Below are 26,506 nucleotides of genomic sequence, written 5' to 3' on the forward strand. Positions count from 1 at the left end.
TGTTATGATATCTGATAAAAAGAACATCTCAGCCTGTCTGCATTGTGGTTGCTTTGGTTTGAGTTCTTTGTTTCTTAATGACCCACAACACTGTTTCCTGACCTGATTACAACTCACATGGCCAGGCAGGTTGCCAGCGTGGCTAAAAGGGGGAACTGCGTGTGTTTTGAAGCATTCACTGCCCTGTGCAGAACCAGCTGGAGAGAGGAGTGGGGACAGGAGCACCTCTGCCACCCTCTGCTGGCACAGCCTGCCTTGCAGCTGTGTGTTGGAATAGCAGCTTTACTGCCACACAGCTGTGAAAGCACAGCACATTCTTCCCTAGTCTTGTTTCTAAGGATATTGGACCAATTTTTTTTTTTTTATGAGAGGAACAAGAGAGATTGTGTACTAAGGAAAGGATTGCTGAAGCTGTTTTCTAAGGGGACAAAGGTGATGTGGGCACGATGGTGCCAGTAAGGGGCAGGAACCGCTGAGCTACAGTGATCTGGTAAGAAATATTGAGTGTTAATAGGGAGAAACCAGAGTGAGCATGGTTATTGCAAGAATGGTTTGAAACAGGTTAAAACTGATATTTCAAAGCTATAATACAAAGGACTTGCCGCCTTTAGGCTGGACACAACCCTGCCTTCATCATAGGCAGCCCACAGCAGCATAAAACCCTCCTTCTTCTCTGCTCCAACATCCTTTCTTTCTTTTCCCTATTCCAGTATCTGCCCCTGTTCTGCCCCTGTTCTGCCACCTTCTGCAAGAGCTCTTGCATATTTTCTGCCTCCTGTGCACCTTTTTGCCTATCACTGGGAACTGAAAAGGACAGAGGTGGAAAGGAGGGTATGCAGCAACAAGGAAGGAGAACAGTTAAGGAATCCAGAGTATCATGGCAAAAGAACCAGGGTGCCAAGGGGATGCTAGGAAAAACAGACTGGAAAGATGTCATGGTGCTAAGAACGTGTGGCAAGTAGTGCGTGAGAATTTGTATATAAGGAAACGCTGCTCAGTGTTAGAGCCCACGTGCAGTGTGATAGTCCTTGTTTTGACAGGAGGTCTTGTCGTCTGGCATCATGAGCTCTGTTACTGGATGTAAGATGCTAAGATGTCTATGGGCAATTCAAACTGTGAGCCCAATATTAGATGGAAGGCAGAAAATAATGCTGCTTTATTACAGAAATTTTAGATGAAAGCTAAAGGACTGTGTGGAGACCTTCTCCCAAATGGAAAAATACAAAAAAACCACCAAAAAAACCAACTGCACATGACATGAGCATGAAGATTGAAACGTGTGTGGTTTTAATCCAGGGATTCTCATTAAATGAATGAGATGGACTAGAATCTGTAATACCTTTGAAAGAAAACTCAAATTTTTTTGTTAACAAACACCTTTAATGGAAAACCATCACGCCAGAGGTTTGCTGAATGTCTGTGGCCCCTCTGGAGTCGTGAAGTCCAAGTTAGCTTTATGTCTTGAAGAAAGGGGTTTTCTCTCATTGTTTCTTACACTTTTTGAACATCTTGCACATAATTATCTCTGTTACCAGCTTTGTTTTGGGATCTGACCAGGAAAAGGAGGAAATGTATCATGATTAAGATAGGTGGGCTAAAGCTGATTGCAATGTTTTTACTAATGGGATTGTATTGCCTGTTTCATGCAGGCCACGTATCTCGGTATTGGGAGGGAGGGAAGAAGCTGTAAATAGATGCCAGATTCTCTAAGCAGTTTTATAGTGGGTACATGCTTGTTGCATCTGCGTTATCTGAGACAGTAAAACATTTAGAGCCTTCCCCTCCAGTAGTTTGCCACTGTTTAGCCATAACTTGCTACTTGTTGCATCTTGAGCTTTTCATCATTTTCTGTAAGTTCCTCCTAAATTTCACCCCATGAAGAAATACAGAAAGGGTGTAAAACAGCCATGGAAATAATCCAGAGCTTCTGTTATGATGATTGCATATTCAAAGCTGCTGTTCAAGTTAAAGCTCAAGTCTGCGATCTTTGTCAGTCTCAAGAAAGTATAAGGTGACTGAATGGCAACTACAGAATTATTTTATTTTTTTTTTTAGAGATTTATTCTTTTGAAAATTCCTGGCATGCAGTGAGGTTCTAATCTTTAGTGAGTAGTATGTGGTCACAGCTAGCCTGGGCATAAAATAGCCACCAGTAACTTGGATCACTTCAAGAACCACATCTGTGCCATGGTTCGGGCATTCTTCCTGATTTATTGCCCTGCCAATGCTAAGCACCCCACTAAAATTAAACTGTGGTGCTGCAAATGCTGGTGAGATCACCCAGATCGCCCGGATTAAGTTGCCCCATGTCACTAATTTGATTTGACACATATTGACACATATGTGCAATAAGCCAGTCACAGGTGGTAAACACTGAGTTAACATTGAAGTGTACAAGTTCAGAGTGTACAAGCCCTGTATAGTAAACAATCTGTGTCGCAAGGATTTACTAAACCAGAACTGTTCTCTTCTTGTTTTAGTGTCTTTTCCATGCTTTAGTTCTTCCTGTTTTCAGCCCCACTTCATTTCACTTTTAAAACAAAAAAAAAGAGAAACAGTCCAGGCTGCTTTAATAGAAACACCAGAAGGTGCGCATTCATTAGCTGGGGACCTACTAAGCTGTGGGAACGCCCTTAATGCTGCCACCTAGTGTGCATAGGTCATACAAGAATAAATTCTCCTGTCAGGGGCATAAGACCTCCAGTTAAGTTGCGACACTGTGTTTTTTATATTTTCCACATAGGCTACCAGACCTCAGTTTAAACTATTGGACTCAATGGGACGCTCTAAGGAGAAGGAGGATTTGCTTTGTGATTGTAATGCACTTGGGTTTAAGATACAAAGTAGAAGACTTAGGGTTCCCTTAGTTGATAGTGGGTACGTGCAGTGAATTTATTAATTAAGGCATCCAAGTGACAAGCAAACTACCTAACCATGTGCTAGGTTGCAGCAGAAGGAATGGGGAAAATCATGTGTTAGAGGAGAACATGGAAAAGGTGTCGGTCCTGGGATTTAATTTGCATTTCAGGGTCCCAAAAGAAAGGTGAAAATAGTGGATTAAATAAGGAACTCTAATGGCATTGTGTAATAAATCATGGAGTTTGACATTTCTGGATGCCAGTAGTCAGGAAGCTCTCTTGGTCTCTACGAATTCCAGGATGTGAAATTAAAGCTGTGTATCTGTCGTGATAGGAAGGAGAGTTCTGTGGATCACAGCAGGAAGTCTGTTGCTGTTCGCACTGTGCAGGCAAAATAGATGTATAGATTTACAAGCTATAGGTTAGTTGTGTAGTTATTTTTCCAGAATCAGTTTTCTTACCTAGTGCTATGAAGATGGTTAACAGTGAAATTATTTGTATCCCTTGCCAAGTGCTTGCATAGATGTTGTATTAATTTTTATGGACCAACATGTAGTATGTCATGCCTACATTTCATTTGACAGGTAGTGTCTGGTTATAGCTCAGGGTTTGGCACTTAGTCACAGGTTTGAATCTTCCCTGCAGGTTGCAGCTTTCTCCTTAGGATATTAACTATAATGGTATGACTCCTAAGAAATCAAAATTTACCCAAAATGCTACAGGAATAAAAGAACCTGAATTTCACAGATAACAGTGCTTTATGGGTTCAGGAAGTGTGTAGACAGTGGGTGCAGTTTAATTTGCGGTCATAACAGTATAGTTTTCGTGTTTCCAATCAGTAGTGTCACCACTAAACTCAGACGTAGTTGTATGTGCTGACATGGTATGTTCAGATGCTGTTAATGACCAGCTGGAGGTGCTTTTACCTGTTACCTGGAGATGTTTTCTCCTGCTCTTCTACTCGGCAGTGACTCATAGGATTTAAAAGAAAATGCTAAACTGTGCATTTGAGAGTTGGTCTACAGAATGTGTGGCAATTACACTCTTGCTGTATAATTACACTTGATGGTTCAGAAACACATACAAATGATATTACATTTTATTAGATTCCACTGTTTTTTGCAAGGAAGCAGCCCGCTGGTTCCCTGTATATAAGAATCCTTAGTATTATTCTTGGAATGACATCCTAATTGTCTCAGTTATCAACCTGCTAAGATGCAGAGAAGCAAAGTAAGTATTGGCTAGAGAAGCATTAACTTACTTGGAAACTATCAGCATTTGCTTACTGACTCTCAACTCATTCTTCTCTCTGTGTCCCGGCCCTGTAATTCATAGCTGGTGCTACTCCAGTGCTCACCCAGAGCGTGCACCCTTTTTGAGGTAAGGAGTGGATGACAAGTTCTTTAATGTCCTTCCTCTGCTCCCCAGGACAGGTGGTGGGGAGGAGGCATCCTGCTTTGTCATCCTGTAACAGCTTCTTTGGTGTATTTGTGTTTGAATCATCCAGTATTTCTTCTATGAAAAGAAGATACATGGGAGTAAAATCGCAATGATAAAATGTTCTGTGTACCATAGTCGGAGTAAGGAACTGGATAATATGTTTGTAAAACACCTCACAGATTAAATCCAGGGTGAACAGCATATCCCTGTGCAAGCTCTGTTTAAGGGACAAGTCTAGGGCAGTTTTGCTTGTGTTTGCCCTCCATCAAGATACCCTCCTCTCAGGGAATCTTTAAAACCCAACAGCGTCTCAATAGGGAATTTATCTTAAGACTGTAGAAGAGATGTTCTAGATGTATGTATTCCTCTTAGATCATGAAAGAAGACAGGAACAGTTTTACATTTGTGCACAGTGGTGAGTAGAATGGGGCTGCAGTTTTGCCCAGACAATTTTGTCACTAGAATGCACGAAATAAGAATTCTAGAGTTTGGCATCATGACCATCAAAATGTTTCTACTTAAGGAAGGCAACAGCATGCAAATAGTGTTTGACCACTTACTACTCAGAGGATCACAGTTTTCCTTTTTCTCCTTGTCCTAGAAACAGCATGTGTAATTCTTCAACCTTTGACGAATCAGAAGAGTGGCAAGTTGCTCAAGATGCTGAGATATGCTTGTTGAAGTCAGGAGAAATCATGTAAGCAGAACTGCTATCATTACTACCAAGCTGAAAGAATAAAGGCTGAGCTTAGATATGAGCTATGTGAGCATAAGTCTTGCAGACTCCTGGAAGAGCTGATCACTTCTGTCCCACAGTAGAATTTGATCTGAGGAGGTGCAGAGATTATTGCTCAGCTATGCAGAGCAACACCAAGAGAGGTCCTCTCTCTTCGGTCCTGCAAAACTCTAGCACACATGGGGAAAAAGAAATCAGGATTTGGGTCCACATCACATCAGAAAACCTTCCTTCCTACTCTTATTGCAGGAGGTGCTGTGAAAAGGAAGGGAGCTTAGAGAGAAGGCTGATGGCGTTCTAGCATTCTCTGGAAGAAACTGCAAGGGCAAGTCAGGGAGTGCAGTGCTTGTCAGACCTCTGTCATGAGGAGGGAGTTTGTGGCCTTTTGGAGTGTGTTCCTGTTATTTATTGGTCGCCTCACAGAAACTTTCTTGCCTGCTCTGGTTGGTAAATACCATAGCACAAAGTGTTCAGCCGAGCCTCTGTGCAGCTTCTGGGAACACAATTCTCTGTGTGTGTCCTGCTCTGTAATTATGTGCAGTAGCAATACAGCGTGTCACTTGCATAGCCAAGGGAATCTAACATATGAAAATGCCCGTGACTTGGAGACATTCCTCTGTACTTACTCTCCCCTTAAACCTAGCTTTGAAGTTTTGGTTTAGTTATGGAGAAGCTCTTAAACTTTTGACTGCAAGGAAATAAATTAGTCCATGTTTTAACCTTGTTGCTGCTGTTCAGAGAAGTAGGTAGATGAAGCAGTAACTAAACTCATAGCTGAGCTGTAGAGCAAAGCCAAGAGTGATTGTTCATTTACTAAAATCAAAGATCACCTGAGATCTTAACCCCAGCAGTTACTTCAGCTAAAAGGAAAGAGTAACAAGGTAAGCAAAATTTCATATAAAGCTTCTTATCTGGTGAGAGTATAATTCTTAATATAATTAATCAGCTGTGATCCTCAACCACTATGTAGTTGTGGCTGGAAACTGAACTCCTCTTTACTCTAGAACAGCAAATCCTCGTGGTGACTGTGTGATATCTTCTGGTAAATGTGTTGATTTTTGACCTTTTTTTTAATTTTTTTTTTGTTGTTGTTGATCTGCTCCTGATCCCTAATTCCTGTAAAAATGATAGCTAGAAAGATGAATAAATTAGGTGACTTTTTTTTTTTTTTTGGTTTAAAGTTTTGTTTAAAAAGAACAGTAGAGGGCAGCAGACTTTTTAAAAAAAAATTGTAGTAACTCTAAAAAGCTTTTTTCCAAGTGCTAGATTTTTCTAATCAAAATTGAATAAATAAGTGAATAATATCCACATTTCACAGAGCAGTGAAAGAGCTTGATGTCAGTCATCTTTTCTATAGTTCTTGCCTCCATCCAAGACTGAATTTTCCTGGATCTTGTGGGCCTGTCCCAAAGTTGCTGAGGAGTCTGCCTCAAATAAATGGAAAATAAAAAGCAATTATTATTGTTTCTGTCTGAGTAATTAGATAGGATCTCTTCCAGTAATTGTATTTTTTTCCTTCCCAGGGTCAAATTACCCCTTACAGTGGAAGAGATCTTAAATTTTGGGGAAAGCAACAGAGAGCTGTTCATTAAATCCAGTACTTACAGTATCATTCCCATCACCGTTAGAGAGATGGGGCTAACCATTAGCTGGATCTTTTCATCTGATCCTAAAAGCATATCTTTCAGCGTTGTCTACCAAGAATCAGAAGACACACCACTGGATCAGTGCAAGGTAAGGCCTTCGTTTCCTTTCTCCCTTAGAAATTGTAGTACACTACAATCAGCCATCTAGAGGAATCAACAAGTACAGCTAGGAGGTCACCACAAGAGTGCCAGTTGCTATTGCATTAAGGACTTGTCTTTCCAATTAAGCTGCAGTTCTGCTGAGAGCAGTGCTATGTCTTTATTTAATGTTGCCTGCAAAAGTTGAGTTGAAAAGCACTGTAGCTTCTATTGGTCGCTTCTGAGTTCTTCCTCCCTGTCATTATGCAAAAACGGAAGTCCAGTCCTGCAAAACTCTTTTTTCCCTCCTCAGTATTACTTAATTTGTAAGCCCCTTAGGTCTGATCTTGCCAGACTCTTAAGTAGAGACCACAAGGAGACAGATAAATTGATTGGGTTACCTGCATTCCTTTCAGTGGAGCATATATTTAAGTGTTCTGACAGTGTGCAAAATTTCTTTGCCTCTGCCCAAGGTACCAGGTTTTGCATGCGCTGTCCATATTTCATGAGGATTATGTATGAGGTGGATCTGTGTTACTCAGCTAATTGCAATGTTTTAATGAAGAAAAGGCAGCTGTTGGTTTAACCCATCCTAGCAGAGGGATCTCTAAGGCTGTGGTTTCACTGGGGGAGTAAGACTTTCATATAGCGCACATTAATTCACTCCATGGTTATTAACTCCATTTTTCTTAATCTGAAAGCTGAATGAAGAGTGAATGTTTCTTCTGTCTTGATATATCTGATATAACTTCGGGTTTTATAGGGTTATGTTTGATCTTCATCAGCTGCTGTTCTGACAGCTGACGATTTTACAGCAGGATATATGGTTACACACACTTTTGCTGTAAGCGTAGATAAACAACTAAGATTTGCTGAGAAAGCTTATTTTATAATAGAGGGAGTGTAAAAGCATATGTTAAAAGACATTTAACTAAATGCTACTTTTGGATGTATTTGAATTCATCTGGTGAACTGCTGACATGTCACAGGTTAGTCCCAGCCCAGCCAATTTCAGCAGCTAAAACCAAGCAGCTGAGCTCCCGATTCGCTTCCCCCCACACTGGGGAAAGGGAAATGAAAGGCAAAGACTTGCAGGTTGGAAACTAAAAGTTAAACAGCTTGAATGAAATAATAATAATAATGATGAAGAAAATACTATTAATAAGAAAATAATAAAATATAGACAAATGTATAAAATTGCATCCCTCCACCCCTTGATGACTGTACATCACCACAAGTGCTGCAGAGCAGGCAAGGTGAGTGGCAGGAGGGAGCAGGGCTCAGGAATTGGATTCAGGAACACATGGATCCAGGATCAGGGGCAAACAGACAGGTGAGGTCTTCGCTGGACGTTGGCCATTGAAGAAGAGAGAGAGACCCTGGTGATCTCTCAGTTTTATATTGAGTATGATGTCTATGGGATGAAGTACTTTGTTGGTCAGTTTGGGGTCACCTGTTCTGTCTGCTTCTCCCTGCAGGTGCAGCCTTTTTCGCCTCTTTGATATATGGTATTCTACCATCTTCAAGGATGGCCTTGGTTTCTATAGTAATAAGTATAAGCATTGGGCTTTCTGCATACTAATGCCCCTTGTTATCACTTCTAGAGAGGAGCACTGCCTGAAAACCATGCAATTAACTTTCAGGAAATGAAGTTACTTAGACAAGAATTAGCTGAAGTTAGAAAACTGTTTTCACTTTAGTTCAAAGCACAACATTATGTTAGTAAGCTTGCTTAGATTAACGTTATAAAGATCAGGATTTGATTCTGTCTCTGAAGCAGAGATTTATAGCCGTAGCTTAATGCTGTAAAGAGGTTATCAAAGGAGAACAATTGTCTTACTGAGACTTTAGCTTGGGTGAATTTTTAATGCTCATCAGTGAGAATAAATAGTTTTGCCGGCACATACACACATAGGGAGTTTCAGGATGGCTCAAGTCTAAATATTTTTCCAAATGCAAATGTTAATCTATAGGGAAAATAGCAAGTTTCATTTTGATATGCATTGAATTCCAGGTTCTTATTCCTATGACCCGCTGCAATTCTCATAACGAAACTATCAGAGGACAGGTGAAGGTCAGAAACTCTGGAATCTATACGCTGATATTTGACAACACATTCTCTAGGTAGGTCCTGGCTGGTGTGAAAGGTGAAATAAGCTTACAGATAGTGGAACTGATTGCATGTACCATTATTCTCAAAAACTGCCACTCAGAAGTCAGTATGAAAAATTACTCCTGGCTTCCGAAAGATCTTCAGCCCAAGTTATGGTTTTTGTTCTTGTTCGGGTTTTTTTTCTGCCCCCATAGGAGAATTCCACCCTGCTTTCTCAACCTCTGAGAAAGTAAACAGAAGTAAGCAAGCAATTTGTGACTCTTTTTAAGATAGTTTAGTCAGGATTGCCATTGTATTAACAACAGACCTGACAGCCCTTCTGCAGGCACTCTTCTTTTTAACACCAGTCAGTTTTTTCGCTTGAGTATAAACTGAAAGACTTGATTACACTTTTAAAGCTTCCTGCCTACTTGACTTCAGCTAACGTGATCATCTTGCTGTCTTTTTCTCCTTGACAGGTTTATCTCAAAAAGAGTGTTTTATCACTTGGCTATCGAGCGACCTGTCATCTATGATGGAAGTGATTTTCCATAGCCTTGACTATACTGTGTTATTTTTAATTAATTTTTTAAGAGACACTATTATTTATGTGTATGTAATCATTATGATTACCACTGTTTGAAGACTTTGAAACTATGCAATAGTTATAAAACACTTAGAGAACGTGTATACACTAAAGAAACAGAAGCCTTTTTAGGAACACTAATGGTTCTGTACTGTGTACAGGTTGCTGAAAGCCATGTTGTTTGATTTAACAGGTCAATAATAATTACAGGTTTTTTCAGTGGGAAGAAAAATAAGTGTGAGGGTGTCTAAATGCAAACTGAAATTCTCTATTGAAAATTGAATTACTTTTCTTCTAAAAATACCCTTCAAAAGGAAATCTAAAGAAAAATATGTATTTTTGTTGATCTCTTCACTGAGGAGTAAACGTAACCATCGCTGTTCTGCTCTACTACTCTTACAGTCAGAACGACAACTATGCAATACTTCCATCTTCAAAGGCATATATTGTAATCCATCTAGAATTTTTTATCTTTTGCAAGTTTTATAAGCAGCAAACATAGGGTTTTTTTACGTTTTGGGTTAAGATTTGGTAACTGGCTTTTACAGATGCTTTGATACTGAATACCAGTTACAAATCAATACAACACAAAACAACTCCTTACACTTTTGCTCACCATACTCCGTAAGTTGGTCCACTGAAATCAGCTCTTAAGATGAGTACCAGTGACAGGATTAGGAGTATCATATGTAGAATAAAGTACTACTCACTGTGTGATATCAGGAAGAGGAACATTCCTTTTTCCTGCTTTAGCACCTTAGTCGTCAGCATTCACAGAAAAGCACAGTTTCTGGGAGGGTCATCAGTGTCTCTCTCTCTCTAGACCACATGGAAGGTAGCAATAATGTTTGATTCGGTCTCAAAAAGTCCATCCAAAACCAGATGCATATCCAGCCCTGATGAGCTCTCCACCTGGTGTTAGTGTATTCAATCCTTTTCCTAACCGTTTCAGTTGCCCTAGACAACTGCTAACTTCCCATCTCTGATTTGGGGACGGCACTGGCTGTAAACACTGTCTTTTTAGGGAAGACTGGGATCTCTTTTATGCAAAATTTCCATGCGAACCATCTGCTCTCTATATAGGATATCAGGTTTTTGTCAAAATAACTGAAAGCGGATTTTTTTCTGTTTAAAAATCCTGTCTTCTGACAGAAAGGCAAAACACTTGGCAGGAGAAAGGAGAAAAGCTCTTTCTCCCAACCAGCCCTCCTCATCATTTCAGGTGTGTCTGGTTTCTCATATTATTGTTCTCCCAAGGAAACCTCAGGCCTGGCAGGCTTTAGGCACAGCTGTTGCTGGTGTATGGGGGTCGTGGTGGGAAGCAAAAATAAAACATAAGGGGCAAAAAGGGCAAGCACAAGGCGAAGCAAGTGATTTAGGAAAGTGGAAAGGGGCAAACTGGTAAGCAGGGAATTGGAGGGAACAGCTCGACTAGGGAAGGAAGTCAGGAAATCCGGCTGATGGTTGTGTGTTGCTGGTCCAATCCGTTATCCATAGGGATCTCCTACGCCAAAAGGCTGGTTGTTTAAAACATGGAGATCACAAGACAAGGGTTAGATGTTTACATAGTAGCAGCTGAGGTGGAGGAAATTCCAGATCACAAGAAAGAAAAGAATACCGCAGATAAATCTAAATGTTGCTAATCATTCATTCTGGTTGTTAACAATGTATGAAAGCAGTCCTCTTGGAAAATATTGTGGAAGAATGACTGCTTTTCATGGAGCACCTAGATTTTAGGTGTCTACTCATCCAGCTTATCAACAGCTTTCCCATCCTTTCAGATGCCTCTTCCCAGTATTGGTGGTGTGCTCTCCAGCCTCTGCCTGGCAGAGGGATCAGGGGGAGCAGGAGCTGCTTTACGCCCCTTCCTGAGGGAAGAGGCTGCAATGAAGTTAAACCCTTACCTGGCTGTGTGCATGAAAATGAGGTGGACAAGAGACTGAAGTTGGCAATAATTGGCAACAGTTCATGAATTATGGCCTATTTCAGTGTTGAAGCTATTTTTTATATTTAATTAGGTAAGAAGAGATTATTTATTGCTTAAATATGGAGTACTGTGTACGATATGCTATGCAGTTTCACTGGGCTGTTACTGAAGTCCGCTGCAGTTTTCCTTTAAGCTTTTAGGTGTGGTTTTAAAAAGCATTTTGCTGTTGTTTTAGAATACTAATCTTACTAGGATATCTTTCTTAAAATGCCAAATGTAAGGGTAAAGGGACACTGTCAAGTATCTTAGGCTAAAATATGACAACTCTGCTCAGAAGTATTTGAAATATCTCTGTTAAGAATTATTTGACCGACTTGCCTGTGGATTTCCTCTCTGCATCCCAGTTCTTAGCATTCTTTCATCCTGTGGCAAATATTTTTGAGCCACTGTTCATGTAACTCCTAAAGTATTTGGCTCCGTCCCATAAGCCAGCTGTCACCCTGCACATCTTTCAAGTAGGCAGTCCTGAAGCTGGCTGCAGCGTATGTTTGGGAGGAGAGGGAAAAAACACTGGATTGTTTTTGTTTAGCATTTGAGTCTTTATGGTACCTTTTCTTCAGATTCTCCTGCCCTATGAGAATAGTTGTATGGCTCTTTTGCTCTCTGAAAGAGGACTAATAGCGGGAGCCAGAACCTGTAATTTAAAGACAAAAAAAAAAGAGGTTTGCTTCTATCCAAGAAGAGCATTTAAGAAAGAGAAAAAGCTTTAAAAGAGGAAATACTCAAGCTGGTAACGTACAAGTAGACAGGAATGTAACTGTTCAAGAATGAGAATCCGATCACGTCAGCTAGAAGAGGGAGTCTTTTCCACCGCAGGCTGTCCAGAGAATGGAGTAAAGAACCTGTCATTAGTACTGAACTCTTGCTTGAATGTACCAGGTCGTTTTTCACTGGGGCCATGGAGACCGTATAAAGGACTTAGCGTAAGTGTAGGATTGTGCAAGAGATTTAATTCAAGCATCTTATACCTCATTCATAAAGGACTCATTCATGTGAGCTGTGCCAGGGATGCTAGTAAATCTGTTTATTTACAGGCACTCAGGTGGTTTGTTGAATTGGCCATTTTATCATCAGGAGGAATGCAATTAGGGGAAAAGAAAGGAGATGTCGCATTCGTAGGACAAAGAGAGTATACACTGTGGTCAGCATAAGTGGTTGGGTGTTCTTCCTGGGTGATGGAACAATGGAAGGTGATATTTTTTGTTATGCAGAGATTTATGCAAAGGAAAGAACGTAGCTGCTTTAATAAAATGACAGTGTTCCTTTACTCAACTTTACTCAATGTTGCTTTATGAAAAATCACAGAGCTGTGTTTCACAAGAGCGTACCATCTTACGAAGCAAAGCTACAAAAGCCTGACTTTGCTCCTTTTTTAAAACTGAAATTGCACTATAGTTTTAATTACACTCAGTCACTGAGATTGTAACTTGTTCGGAAGTATCTTTTTTTCTTAACTGCCAAAGAATTGCAAACCTTGTTCACATAAATCTTCATGCTCCAGGTGAAAAAGAGGTTTGTGTGCACCAGCATCTGCGCAGTTACAGAGATGTAGACGGTTGTGTACTGAAAAGTTTCTTGATGCTTTTTTTCTCCCCTTTTTTAACCTCAGGAATTAAAAAAAAAATAAAATTCTATATCACTGAGGATATGTGTCCCTTTTCTGCCTTGAAGAGATTTCTTTGCCTGGAAGATAAATCAGATGATTGCATAATCTATTTCTAAACAGGAAAAAAAAATTATAAAGTAAGGTAAACAGAAAATAGTTTGTCACGCTGGAGCATACAGGGCACATCTGTACAGTACGACAGAGGAACAGTGGACATCCCAGAAGGCCAACCATATCCTCGGCTGCTCAGAATTGTAACCAGGAGGTCGAGGGAGGTGATCCTCCCCCTCTGCTCTGCTCTTGTGAGACCCCACCTGGAGTCCTGTGTTCAGTTCTGGAGTCCTCAGCACAGGAAGAACATGGATCTGTTGGAGGGAGTTCAGAGAGGCCACGAGGAGGCTCCAGAGAGCACAGGATGAAAGGGTTGGGGTTGTTCAGCCTGGAGAAGGCTCGGGGGAGACCTTATAACAGAGAATGTCACAGGGACTCTCTGAAGTCCAAATATAAGGTTTCAAAACACATATGGCCCAGGCAGCTTGGAAAAAAACCAGCAGCACTTCGGAGTACCGGGACTACGGTGTCTGGTCAATTAAAAGATGAATAATTGATCCAGATCATACTTGGAAATGATGGGTCTGCACATATCGAACTGAGACTGATAAAGGCTCTTTTATGTACTATGACTTCAGCGATTCTTGCAGCACCCATTGCCATTCTCTCACACCTTTCCAACTGGTTTTCTGCTCTCTGGAAGAGGTACTTCTATAAAGCACACGTCTGCTTCAGGCAGGAGCAGGCACCACTTAGGCTGGTTTGCCTGCAGAGAGTGAAAGTTTCTCATGGGCTCTCCCAACTTCCTCTCCTTGCACCACAAGCAGGCTGGCGCCTCGCTACGTGACTGACTGCACCGTGGTCGCAGCTGCTTCCGAGCCCTTCACCAGCAATGGCAACCCCAAGTTACTGCTGTGGCCGTTCCTGCTATGGCACAGCTCCCAGTCTTTGCGTAGCTTGGAGGTGTTAGGCCAGCAGGGAGGCCTGACACAGCTCCCACCTGAGTGAAATCTGGGGTCCTGGCACACTTCTAACTCTTGGAAGTCTGAGGTTGGGACTAAAGAGTTGAAGGGTTTCAGAGTGATGATGCACTCAGGGCAGAGACAACCTGCCCTCCTTCAAAGAAAAAGGACAACAGAGGAGACTGTAATCTGAAACTGGGAAAAACGGCCTTAAAGAATCATATAATCATAGAATCACCAGGTTGGAAAAGACCTCTTAGATCACTGAGTCCAACCATTCCTATCTGCCGCTAAACCATGTGAAGAGAGGGGAGGGGAACCATGTAAGATCTCAGGACTCTCACAGGGCTTCCAGTATCTGGTTGGTGATTGTCCTGGAGCTGCAGGTAAGGTGCAGGCAAGGGAAAGGGAAAACTCTGTGGCCAACTCTCTGCAGCCAACGCTCCACGTGACAACTCTCTGTGGGATACCTCTACATGACCAACTCTCCATGAGGGCAACTCTACATGGGGAGCCCCAAGCACCAGGTTGGTATTTTGTTCTCTTTTTCATGAGGAATGATATTGTTGTTTTTTCAATTGAAATACTTATGGGCATGGCATCCCATCACCCCAGCATCCTCCTCAGCCCCGGGCAACCAGGAATGCAGGGAACTAGCAGTCCCTGCCACCACGCAGAGCTGTCTCTGCACAAAGCTGGCTGTGTAGAGGTGTTCCACAAAGAGTTTGCCGTGGACAGTTAGTCATGGAGAGTTGTTCTAGACCCACAGGCAGCATCTTATGGGAGGTGTGAAGGGTTGTGGAGCCGGGGAGGCAGTACCCCTTCACCTTCAGGGAAACCACTCTTCAGGATAGACAGCAGCAGCTGAAGGCTGGGGATACCCTTGGGAGTCATGAGAGGGATTTTGGTGGGATAAGTCCAGATAAAACCTAAGGGCACAGGTCACAGGAGCCACAGGAGGGGTTGGCTGCTGGAGGACAGAGGACCCTGACAGATTGAGGAGGAGGAGGCAATGGCAGCAGGTGCTTCCATGACCAAGTCCCTGTTGTATGGTGGCTGGCAGTGAGGGACCCTGCCAGCAATGAGACTGCGGGTGGGGAGCTGCAGGAAGGCAGCTTCCCTGTGAGTTCACGGAGCACCAGCAGCCTGGGAAGCCACCAGCAACTGCTGGACCACAAGCAGCTCCAGCAGGGCAGACCACAAGAGGGAAAACACATTGTGGCACCTTGTAATCTCCTGGGCTCCCCCAGGCAAAGAGGCAGAGAGCAGCCTGACTCAGAGTGGGATTTGTGTGACCCAGAGATGACCCTGACACCCCAACCTGCTGAAAGTTCACCACGGGCTCACAACCCTCAAAAGTTTCACTTGTGTAACAAGCATGACATTTCCCACCACATTCTGTGGAGGTAAGAAGCTTTTACCTTCCTTGAGAAGGCCCTGCAATTCAAGTTCCTGGGGCCAGCAGGACAGGGAAAAGGAGCTCAAGGCTGCCAGGAAGGGCTGCAGAATGGTGGCGACCAAGGTTTGCCCACTTGTTTGTTTGAGGGCTCTTTAGGGGCTGGGAGGACCCTCTGGGCAGGAGCACCCTTGCCCCCATCCCTGGGAAGGAGCTGCGGTGCTCAGCTTCTGCAGGGAAGCATCTGCCCCCAGCACACTCCCTCCTCCCTCCACACCCTCAGAAACCTGCCCTCCCTCCCAAAACTGCACCCCACCCATCACCTCAGGAGCCGAAACCCCTCCAGAGCCTGCGGGGTCCTCAGCTGCGGCTTCCGCACCCCGAGGCTGAGGCCTGTAAGTAAGGTTTTCCTCTGCCCTTTTTCAGGAGGGTGTAAATCCTGGTACTGGAAAACAGATTATGCTGTATGGACCCAAATCTGGGAAAGACATGTGGCCAAGAAACAACCAGTTCATCCTCTCGCTGTTTGCGGCAGTGCCTTTATTTAACAGAATTTCAGCTTCTGTTCACGTTGAGCTCAAAGCAAATCACAAAAATGTACAACCCAGACCCTTCTGACACACACACAGAGTAAAAAATACGTACATTTTTTTCTCTAAGGAAAAGGTTAAAAAAATGTAAAAATCTAATAAATGTATATGAAACTAAAGCCCATCTGCTCAGCTAGACCCTGATAGCTAAAAAAGCAGCGCCGAATCTTACAGAAAGCTCTTGTTTATTGACACACTTTAATGATTAATGCACAACAAAACTACTTTGTTCCTGTAAGAAATAATCACCAGGAGGCCAATCAGGTTACGTGCGTCTATTTAAAAGGAAGCCTCTTGAGCGCTAAAATTTGCAATTGAAGATTGGGAGGCGCAGGCTGAGATCAGGCAGGATGGACAATGCCACATCCTGGAGAGGGAATGAGCAAGGGGGAATGGGCACGCTGTGCCCCAGTTGGGAACCTCCACCAACCTGAAGTCTCAGTCCAAATTTCGTTAACATTAGGTTTGGCAATTACTCTCTGTCTTACTGGCCTCAGGCTAAATATATTTTCTCACGGTAAGCAAAGATGTCAGCACATAACCAGCAGTCTGTTGAACCACACATTTGGTTTTTGCGTTCTGGCTTACTATGGCTTTGCACCATATGACAAATATCTCCACGTCACACAACTCATCGTCTCTAACGCCCTTGAATTTTTGTTGCAAGATGCAATTTGTTTCCAGTATCAAAGTAGGAGCTGTAGCAAATAAATGGTACCCAATTTCACTTTACGTCACACAGCTAAAATATAGGAGAAAGAAAGATCTAATTCTGTAATGATCACTTTATGAACAGGAAGGACTGGCTTTTCTTTGCAACAAAAACTGCCCAGGCAGCAAAACAGACTTGTCTCTGAGCAGGCACAGGCAGCAGCATTTGCCTGCTGCAGCAAACCAGGGTAGGAGCTAATGGCTGTTTGCAGTGAGAGGACACTGTGTAGGTGCAGGGAGCACTCTTGAGCCTGGCCGCCTCTGTAGGACACCCCAGCCGGGCAGCAAAGAAGGCTGAAGCCCTTCCTGCTGCTTCCCACGGAAGGGACAGACACTTCATCGTGCTTCATGTGCCTCTCCTGCTGTGGTAGCTGACTTTATTGCCTCCCTGCAAGGCTTGTTATTTCAGGTTGTGGTCTGAGCTGCAGATGGGATCGGTATTTACAGCTGTCACAAAGAGAGCTTTTATGCCCTTATCAGTTCTGCTTAGAAGAAGCATGGCTCCATTTTGTGGTCCTGTGCCAAAGGTTTCCTTTTCAGCCAGCAAGCCCAGGTTGGGTCCCACATGGCAAGCACAAGGCACTGAGGAGCCCCCCTCCAGACTACCCCTTTCCTCTGAGTAAGTCTTTGGCATAGACAGACCATTTCCAAAGAGCCTGGTGCTCCTCCAGAGGGGAGAGAGGGGGGACTAACTTACAAGAGGACCTGGGAAGTAGAGGGCATACTGGAAGAGGTCAAATGGGTGCTGAGGGTCAGTGAGCTTCTCACCTGCCGCTTGCCCAGCATGGCAAAGGACCAGTGTGAGCTGTGTTCTTGGCTGTTGCAGGTGGAGGAGCACTGCTCCTGACTCCCATTCTGCCACCCACAGCAGCTCTTCATCATCCTGCCCAGAGCCATCCTGAACCGCTCCCCAGCAAAGACATAGAGGAAGGGGTTGAGGCAGCTGTGGAGGAAGGCAATGCTTTGGGTGACCTGTAGCCCAATGTCCAGTCGATTAGCAGCCTGACAGCTGTATGCCACCTTGGTGTATGTTTTGATGGCTTTGACCAGCAGAATAATATTGTACGGGAACTGAGAGAGAAGGAAAGCAGTGATGATCACAGTGATGATCTTCAAGGACTTCTGCTTTTGGGATCTTTTGGCCTGCAAGAGGGTCTTGATGATAAGGGTGTAACAGATAACCATGACAAGGAGTGGGAGGAAGAATCCAATCGTGACTTTCATGGTCAGAACAGTAAATCTGGAGACCATGCTGACATTTGGTGGATAAGTAATTTTGCAAACTGTTACATCACCCACCTGCATGCTTTGGCTGTACATGATTTCTGGGATGCAGAGGCTCACAGACATCAGCCAGACAGTCAAGCACATGAGTTTGCTGCGCAGCAGCCGCCTTCGCTTAGAAGTTTTAGCTTTCATCGCTTGGACAATAGTGATGTACCTGTCAAAGCTGATGCAGGTTAGAAACAAGCTACAGCTGTAGAAGTTAATCTTATACATGCTGTTGACAACTTTGCACATAAAGTTCTTGAAGATCCAGCCATCAGAGGCAGCCTTGGCCCAGAAAGGGAGGATTAAGAGGAGGAGCAGGTCTGCAATGGCCAGGTGCAGCAGGTACCGATCCATCATGCTCTTCCTGAAATGGTATTTGCAATAGACGAGCACGACCAAGGCATTTCCCACTGTGCCCACAGAGAAGATGAGCCAGAAAAACACCGGCAGGAAGGCTCGAGCAAACTGCCTGACCTGTTTCCTCTCACACATGAAGTCTGTATTGTTCACCAGACTCCCGTACAGGGACAGCACTGCGCTGTCATTGCTGTAGTAATCCAGGCTGGTCTTGCCAGGGTGGGTGACCTGCAATGGGACATCAGGTAATTTATGTAGAGAGGTGGCTCAATAATTCATAAATTTGCCCCTCTCCTCCAGATGCAGATGTAGATGAGCTGCTGAGTAAAAAGCTCTTTAGAAAAGAGTTCTCCACCTCCAGTTGGCTTCAGTTGCTAAAATGGCAGGTGGTAAGATCATTACCTCTGTTGGATCATTCAAAACACCGTTGGCTCGGTGGCTTCAAATACATAACAAAATGCAACATCTCCAACTTAGAAAGAGATAGGGAAGAAGGCTTTGTGTTACTGCTATGGTGGGATGGCACCACCGGCTCAAGAGAGGCAGAAAACTGATGGAGGCAAAACGGGGGAAAGAAAAATGGAAATTACACAGCAATGTGGCTGTATACTCACTAAGCTTGGAACTGCCATCCTCAGTGAGATCTTTACTCAGTCTTGAAAGAGGATCTCTAGATGGGGGAAAAAAACAACTGATTTGAAACAGCTTTGAAGTAGAACTGTGACTTTTTTTCTTTCTTCTTTCAATAAAAACCTCAACCCCTTGGAAAGAGCCCGTCTGAGAGACAAACAGACCGCACAGAAATCGATGTCACTGGTTTGAATTATTTAGCTGTTTCCATTTTACAAATTCACATGTAGTCTACATTAGGTCTTTGGCTTCTCTGTGGCACTGTGCTGATTAAGTTCTCTGATGTCCTAAAGTCACTGTGGTCTCATTTTTAATAACATGTAGAGTCCCCAGTGCATGCATTAAAAAAGAAAGTAATCTGAAAGAACGACATCTTCCAAAAGATTCATGAGAATAACTGAAATGTGTTTCTTAAATTGTCTAGCAACTAACAAGGAAAAGTATCATCCTTTAGTCATAGTTTGCACTGTTAAAATATTCGCATCCTCCACAGTGACTGATAACATCTATTTTTTGTGCGTTTCAGTGCAATGATTATTGCTGTTGGCCTGTAAAACAGACCATTATACTTCAGTAAACAAGAAAATATTTTTTCCTGCTGCAGATTACTTCTTAACTCAGTTTACTACCACATAAGGTAGCTGATCCTGGTGGGCTCAATGCCAGTCCCACACTCCTAAGTATTCAACACGTTCTGCACCAGCCCACTCATGCTAGTGCCTGGGGGCGAAGCCCAGGGACAACATGAGGTGGGTCCTGTCAGCACTACTGGGGACCTTTAGCTAGCACAGACCTTTCTTCCGGACATCGTGCCTTCAAAAGCAGGCCAAGCAATCGAGAGGTCGCCTTGCAAAGCCAAACCTCTCACCACACGTAACTGAAAACATCTTCCCCGATTATATGTGGGGCATGAACTGATGCAGTGTGCAGTTCATCTCCCCAGCCTGCATTACAGTTAGCTGCATTAACAAGTTTGTCAGCAAAGCCATTTTCCTGTAAGCAGCTACTTGTAGGGACGACAACTGTGTTTGCAGCCACTTCTTTGTGTTTGCGGCACTCTCTGGCCCAAATTGCCTTTGATCCTTTTGTGCACGCTCGGTGCCGAAGCAAATGCTTGCAGCACATATTTGCAGGGCTTCTGAATCTGGTCAAAAAAAGTTTAATGCAGTTGTTTTCATCTATTTAGAAACTCTTGTGTTCAGAAAGCACAGACTGGGGGCTAGTCCTTCCAGTTATTATCTTCAGGAAGCAACTTTAATGAATCTGAATTATTTAGGAGCGAGGCTGGCAGCATGAGATCTTTGCAGTAAAGGAATATTCATTTAGACATTTAATATTTGTTTAAAAATAAATTGAAGAATTAAATCCAATCCTCAGTATGTGCTCTTAGCTTTTAAGTTTTCTATCAAGATGCAGAACTATGCCCAGAATTATGCTGGTCTTTCAGTTTTCAAGTACAGGTATAAATTTAGTGGCTTTTAGTGATGCTGCCTGTACCCTGTGCCTGCTAGTTGAACTTCTAATGTCAAAACTCAAAATATATTTTTATTTGACTTCTTTTCAAAGCAGACAACCAAGGAAAGTGGGAGGTGTCCCTGCCCATGGCAGAAGGGTTGGAACTAGATGGTTTTTAAGGTCCCTTCCAAGCCAAACCATTCTATGATTCTATCAAGTAAATAGCCACAGCATACTAATCTTAGTGCAGAATTTATGCCAGTAAAAATATGTGAGCCAGCTGAAAGGAACCACCTGTATGATGCCTATAAATCAGATATACCACACATAAATACTATGATGCAGAAAATATGACTGGTCACGGCCACGCATATGTGAATGATGTTGGACAAGTCTGTGGAAAGAAGTGCAAAACGCTCCTTTCCCAGCCATGGTTCAAGATGGCAAAGTCTCTGGTGCCAACAGCCCCACAAGGGGTTTTCCTCATCTCTGTCCCCATCATGGTAAATAAAGGGAGAGCTGAAATTTCAGCCAGATTCCTACGGTCTGAGATGCAAAGTGTCACGACCTCACCTGCAGCACAGAGGAGGCAGCATGCTAACCACAGTGGCCACCTCCTGCTGGGGTTTTGCTGTGTCGTTACTGCTGCAGTTTTTACAGTTTATATCAATAATAACAATAATGGGGTGTTAGAAACAATGAGCTTTCAGATCTTCTAGGGAGCACCTGATTTTTTTTCCAGCGGGGGAAATTCACAGCAGATTAAAAGTTGACAAGAAACAGACTGGCCCTTGAGATAAGGAAGGGCTGCTTATTAATCAAAATTAATTTGATCCCTTTTGGCTCATTTTGGAGAGGAAAAATGTGGTTTCAGGAATCACTGCGTGTGACTCATCCTTCCCAGCTATGCAGCAATTTCAGACCTGTCCCGTTCCACCTGCTGTAACTCTTCGCTTCAGAAACTCTTTGCGGAGTTGAAATTTCAAACCAGCAGAGCCTTGACCCCATCATAAAAGCACAAAATTCAGCTATCAAGGCTGAGACCTGCCACGTACAACCCAGAGGTGACTGTGGCTACTGGTTTCTCCCTGATACCCATTTCTAAAAAGTCATTGCAGCACCTGCCGAAGGCTGCAGAGCTGCACATCCCCGGGGGCTTTTTCATGTTGATTTTTTTTAGCTATCAGACCTACCTTAAACTGCAACTGAAAAGATCATTGTAACTGAGTGAGCTTGAAGGCAAATTAATTTTTTTTTTTTTTAAAAAAAAAGAGAGTTTGTAATTTGATTTCCTTTCCACAGAAGCTGCATGTGATAAAGACAGAGATGAATAGCTGAGGAGGGGACTCACCGGTACAGTGGCTGCAGGGGATCAGCCCAGATGTCACACCCAGGAGTCACACCACCACGCGTGGTGTTTGCTCTTTGCACCCACAATTAAGCTTTGGTCTTTTTGTAGGCTGAGGTGGGTGTGTGCTCCTGGGACCCCAGCCTAATTATATCTGTCACAAACTGTTTTCTCTGTGGTTTGCATTGCTTAGGTTGCTCAAACACAGATGGCAATCTTCTCTTTTTTTTTTTTTTTATTTTTCATTGGTTTTTTTCCTGGTAAACATTTTTCGATAGCAAAAGGAAGACCTCTCATACGTCTCATTTATCTGCTCATGTGCACCATAGCACAGGACAATCAGAAGCTACTCCCTGCGTGGCTGTGTTCTGATGGAAAACCCTTCCACTGCAGGGAAAAAAAATACCCAAAGAAAAACTGGGTCCCTCTGGGCAGCCACCAGTGTCCTGTGGAGAGTCTGAGACAAGAGTGAGGAGTTAGGTCTAATCCTGCCTTCTCCAAGCTGGCCCACAGGCACAGCTTCCCAGGGCCGCAGGCCAAGGCTACAAGAGAGCATGGGCCAGGATCACAGGGTCTGCGTGATGCCCTGCAACACCAGGGGCTTTGCAAGGAACAGCAAAATGGAGCAAAATGAAAGAATGACACCTTCAAGAGGAAAGACCAAGGCTATTCCCGCCACAGAAACTGAGGAGACCCAAGGCAGAACTGCGGGCAGTCACATAAAGTCCCTGCGGGTGGCACGTCTTCTGTGACAATCATCCAGAAGAGAGTGGCAGGAAAGATTTTGAAGAGGAAGACAGTGAGAAGTGGTTAATAAATATATGAACTCACATATTTTTGGTCTTCTTCCTGGCAAACCGGCATGCAAATTATGGTGACTTAAATTCCCCTCTCTGCAGAAAGTCCGAGCACCATGAGGTTTTGCTTAAATGCTGGATGGCGTTCAGCTATGACCGATGCTCATTCAAACTCACACTTCAAGAAATTTTTTAAACCACAGTTCAGGCTGAGTTCCAATTTCAGAGAAAACAATGGCTCATGCTAGGTTTTGTGTTGGGCTCGGCTGCCACTTGGCACCACACTCCAGCATTGACAGAATGGCATCCCCTTCCAAGGAGAAGGAGCCCAGGATGCTTTGTACTCAGCTGCAAAATCGTAAAATCATAGAATGCTTTGGGTTGGAAGGGACCTTTACAGGTCACCTAATCCAACCCTCCCTGCAGGTGCAGGGACATCTTTAAAACTAGATTACGTTGCTCAGAGCCAGATCCAACCCGACCTTCAAAATTCCTGCTAAGGTGTCTGTATATATTTAATAATTAGTTGTCATCTGGAAACTCAGGCATAGGTCTTTATGCAGTGATACCTCTGTGCAGCACGTGGCCTTTCTTGCCTCCTGGACCCTGGGTAAGAAAACAGAGATGGGGAAGCAGCTTTCAGCTAAACCCCAGGGCAATCTGCTGAGGAAAGCACAGGTCAGAAGACACAAGCATAGCCTCTGAGCTCAGACACAAGTTCCTCTGGGCTGGCAAATGGCTGCCTGCCAGTTCAGCCGTGGTAATTATCCCTAATTCAAGTTAATTTGGCCCTCAGTGTAATGCAAGGTGGTCCAGCATCCGGAGAGCTACATTAACTGCAGTGGGACAACGGCACGCCTGTGGGCAAAGCCTCTGATGCAAAAGGTCATCGTCCCCTTTGGTGTCCACATGAATCTGAGGCCTCACACTCTGGATAAAGTGACTTTAACTAGGCTTAGCCTAATTCTCCCTAGAAGAAAAGTAATAAGTATAACTTAACCTGCCCACATAGCCCATTGTCCTAGAACTCCCCGGGCTGATAAACCTCCAGACCAGAACATGGGCGGCTGCTCATCCTGTTTGTTATTTTCCTGCCACATGTCATGTATTGAGTGACACTGACAACAACAATATTTTTGCCCCTAATGGCAGGAACAGCAGTAGGACAACAGTGTGAACCTTACAAATCCTCTTGCCAAATTTCTACCAGAGTAGTTTGCTATTTGCATCCTCTCTAAGGGTCGTCCAGAGTTAAATCATTTCTAACCAAAATAGAGATGGTGTGGTCATTTCTTGTGATACCAGCATGCATTGTGAGATAAGTTGCGATTTCCGTCCAGTTCATATCATGACAAAATGAAGCATCTTTGTTTTCCTTACAAATATATTGCTTTCGTGGTTGTCAAGAGCACTTGCAAGTTAAATAAAACATTAATTTATTTTTTTTTGTTTAAAGTGGGAAAAGAAAAACCACCATCATTTCTAATATGCCTTCTTTTTATGTTCAGGGTGTTTAATTTTAAGCACAAGTCGGGAATTAATTTTAAGCTCTTCATTTAGCGCACGTGTTAATGGCAGAGACAGTCAGCTTGACGTGCTGATCGGGCGTTGGAAATATTTTGCAGAAACAGAACAAGGCTTGGGGTTACACCCTCTGCTAAGGCTGACAGAGAAGTTTCCTTTTTTCACAGTGAAAACTGCACTGTGCTTGCACTAAATATGACTTTTAACACACCTATTTTCCCCTCCCCAGGTAAAAGGAGGGCATTAACCTCCTTCTCTCTGAGCAGAGAAGCTGCTCATGAAGCACTAGATGAACTCTCATGAAGCACTAGATATGCTCTCACCATACACTAGAAATAATGTAAATTAATGCATATGCAAACACTCATTAATAATCCTTAGAAACTGTATCACTATATTAGAGTTCTTAGTAGGAAATACAGTTTTGCAAGGAGCTAAGAACTTTAAACGTGGCTTCAAACTGAATGAAAATAAGAACCAACAATTCTGATTTCTCATTGAAGGGAAATTAATTTGTAAACAATTTGGCATCCCTCAAAGTGCTGTTTTTTCCTCAAAAAGTAGTGTCCACTGATAGTTTGGAAATACTAAATATCAAGCTTTTAGACACTGAAACAAGCTAGATCACACTGGCAAAATGAGAGTGCTTCTCCTTCATTTTACAGAGGGAAGCCAAGGAACCAAGTTAAGAACAAAAATATCTGCTAATACGGTGCACTCGGATTCAGATGTGGCATTTCAGAGTACCCAGCACTCAGTTATGATTAGTCAGTATTGCACAACACTGCCCTGGCAGATGTAGGAACATCATCTGAGTCTCTTGGCACGTACTGAAGGTGCTGATCTCTCTTGCTTCAAAGCCCTGTCCCTTTTGCCCCGGTAAATACAGCAAGAATTGTGCACTTAACATCCTTCACTAGGTTGGGTATTTTTTAAATTCATAAAGCTAGTTCTAATCTGTGTTATCATTGAATGTTTTTAGTTGAAAGTCAACTTAAAGCCCACCCAGTTCCAACCCCCCTGCCATGGGCAGGGACATCCCACTAGATCAGGTTGCTCAAAGCCCCATTCAACCTGGCCTTGGACACTTCCAAGGATGGGGCAGCCACAACTTTGCTGGGCAACCTGTGCCAGTGCCTCACCACCCTCATTATGGACAACACAAGAAAAACCACACCTATTTAACCATCAGGCAGTTGTCTTCAGTATCAGCGGCCCCGTCCTGCTCTCCAGGGCTGGGGCTCCCTCTCCTCAAGGATCGCCGCCCTCCACAGCGGGTGTTGCTGCCGGGCTCTCGGTACCCTGCGGCACTGAGGGCACCAGCAGGGCTGGAGGTCATACCGAAAATTCCAGCACATAAACTCTCCAAGATTTGCTTTTGGTGATTTAGAAAGTGAGCATCCATTATCAGGGCGAGGCAACACAAGGGCAAATCCTACATCCATCGTGTGCAGCGAGACAAGAGCTGGGACAGAATGGATTTCCCACTCACATGTGTAAAAGTTGTCTCAGAAATCTTCTGGCATCTTCTATTACTTTCCAAGGATCAGTTTTAATGTTGTTATGAATTTCACAATAGTCAAATCTCTCGCTAATTCGGAGCTGGCTCCAGCTCTGCCTGACCTTGCATCTGAGATGGGGAAAGGCTGCAAACAGAGGTGGCTACAGAAGATGCCTCTGTTCACCAGATGTAACCATGTCTGGAAAAACAGTCTGAAAAACAAACTATATAAAAATAGATTTATATATAGATCAGAGGGGCATTCTGTCCAACTTCCAAAAAATACAGTTACTTGAATGAACTTAACTCTACTTGAGCTTAAATAAAAAATATTCCACTTTTTCTAACAGTACCTACTTCTTGTCTCAGAGGTGCTGGGAGGGCTGCGGGGATGGTGGTGTCCAGGGGCCGGGGCTAGGGGGGGGCACTGCCGCCAGGCCTCGAGAGCGGGGCATGTGCGGGCAGGGGGCGTGGCCGAGCAGGGAGGGGCGTGGTCTACCAGAGAGAGGGTGGAGTGTGGAGGGGGCGTGGCCTGAAGTGGAGGGGGCGTGGTCTGTGAGTAGATGGTGCTATGGGAGGGGGCGTGGCAGAACATGAGGGGACGTGGTCTCTCCGAGAGAGGGCGGGGCAGTCACGGAGGAGCGGAGCCGGCTCTGGAGAGGGCGTGGCCGAGTGAAAAAGGGGGCGTGGTCTGTCTGGGGTTTGGTTGGCCCTATCCAGGAGGGGCGTGGCCTATCCGTGAGAGAAGGGGCTGTCCCAGAAGGTGGGCGTGGCCAACAGTAGCGGTGGCATAGTCTGTCTGTGATTGGATGGAGCTATCCGGGGGCGTGGCTGGGGGCGTGGCCTGTGTGACTGGGCGGGGTCTGTCCGGGAACAGGCGTGG

General features: G+C 43.8%; 3 protein-coding genes across 7 annotated transcripts in view; 1 reads left to right on the forward strand and 2 right to left on the reverse strand.

Annotated features, from left to right (window-relative positions):
• The window catches only part of FYCO1 (FYVE and coiled-coil domain autophagy adaptor 1), a 45,042-nt gene extending 32,934 nt beyond the window's left edge, over positions 1-12,108 (forward strand). For all 5 annotated transcript variants that reach the window (XM_054057842.1, XM_054057841.1, XM_054057845.1 and 2 more), the window contains exons 15-18: positions 4,900-4,995; positions 6,558-6,768; positions 8,773-8,882; positions 9,330-12,108. In XM_054057842.1, the coding sequence (XP_053913817.1) occupies positions 4,900-4,995; positions 6,558-6,768; positions 8,773-8,882; positions 9,330-9,405 (493 nt within the window). In that variant the 3' untranslated portion in view covers positions 9,406-12,108. The remainder of the gene's footprint in view (positions 1-4,899; positions 4,996-6,557; positions 6,769-8,772; positions 8,883-9,329) is intronic.
• LOC128851149 (C-X-C chemokine receptor type 6-like) lies at positions 1,587-4,891 on the reverse strand. Its single transcript, XM_054057847.1, is given in 3 exon segments — positions 1,587-1,871; positions 1,874-2,033; positions 2,035-4,891. Coding segments are annotated over 3 exon segments (666 nt in total). The 5' UTR covers positions 2,386-4,891; the 3' UTR covers positions 1,587-1,716.
• CCR9 (C-C motif chemokine receptor 9) lies at positions 12,048-25,901 on the reverse strand. The gene is made up of 2 exons (XM_054057846.1): positions 18,983-25,901; positions 12,048-18,596 (listed from the first exon to the last, which is right to left on the reverse strand). The coding sequence occupies exons 1-2, from the start codon at positions 18,998-19,000 to the stop codon at positions 17,433-17,435; spliced, it is 1,182 nt and encodes a 393-aa protein (XP_053913821.1). The 5' UTR covers positions 19,001-25,901; the 3' UTR covers positions 12,048-17,432.
• Positions 25,902-26,506: the final 605 nt, after the last annotated feature.

Source organism: Cuculus canorus, chromosome 2 (assembly GCF_017976375.1).
Source record: "Cuculus canorus isolate bCucCan1 chromosome 2, bCucCan1.pri, whole genome shotgun sequence".
Classification (NCBI taxonomy): Eukaryota; Metazoa; Chordata; class Aves; order Cuculiformes; family Cuculidae; genus Cuculus; species Cuculus canorus.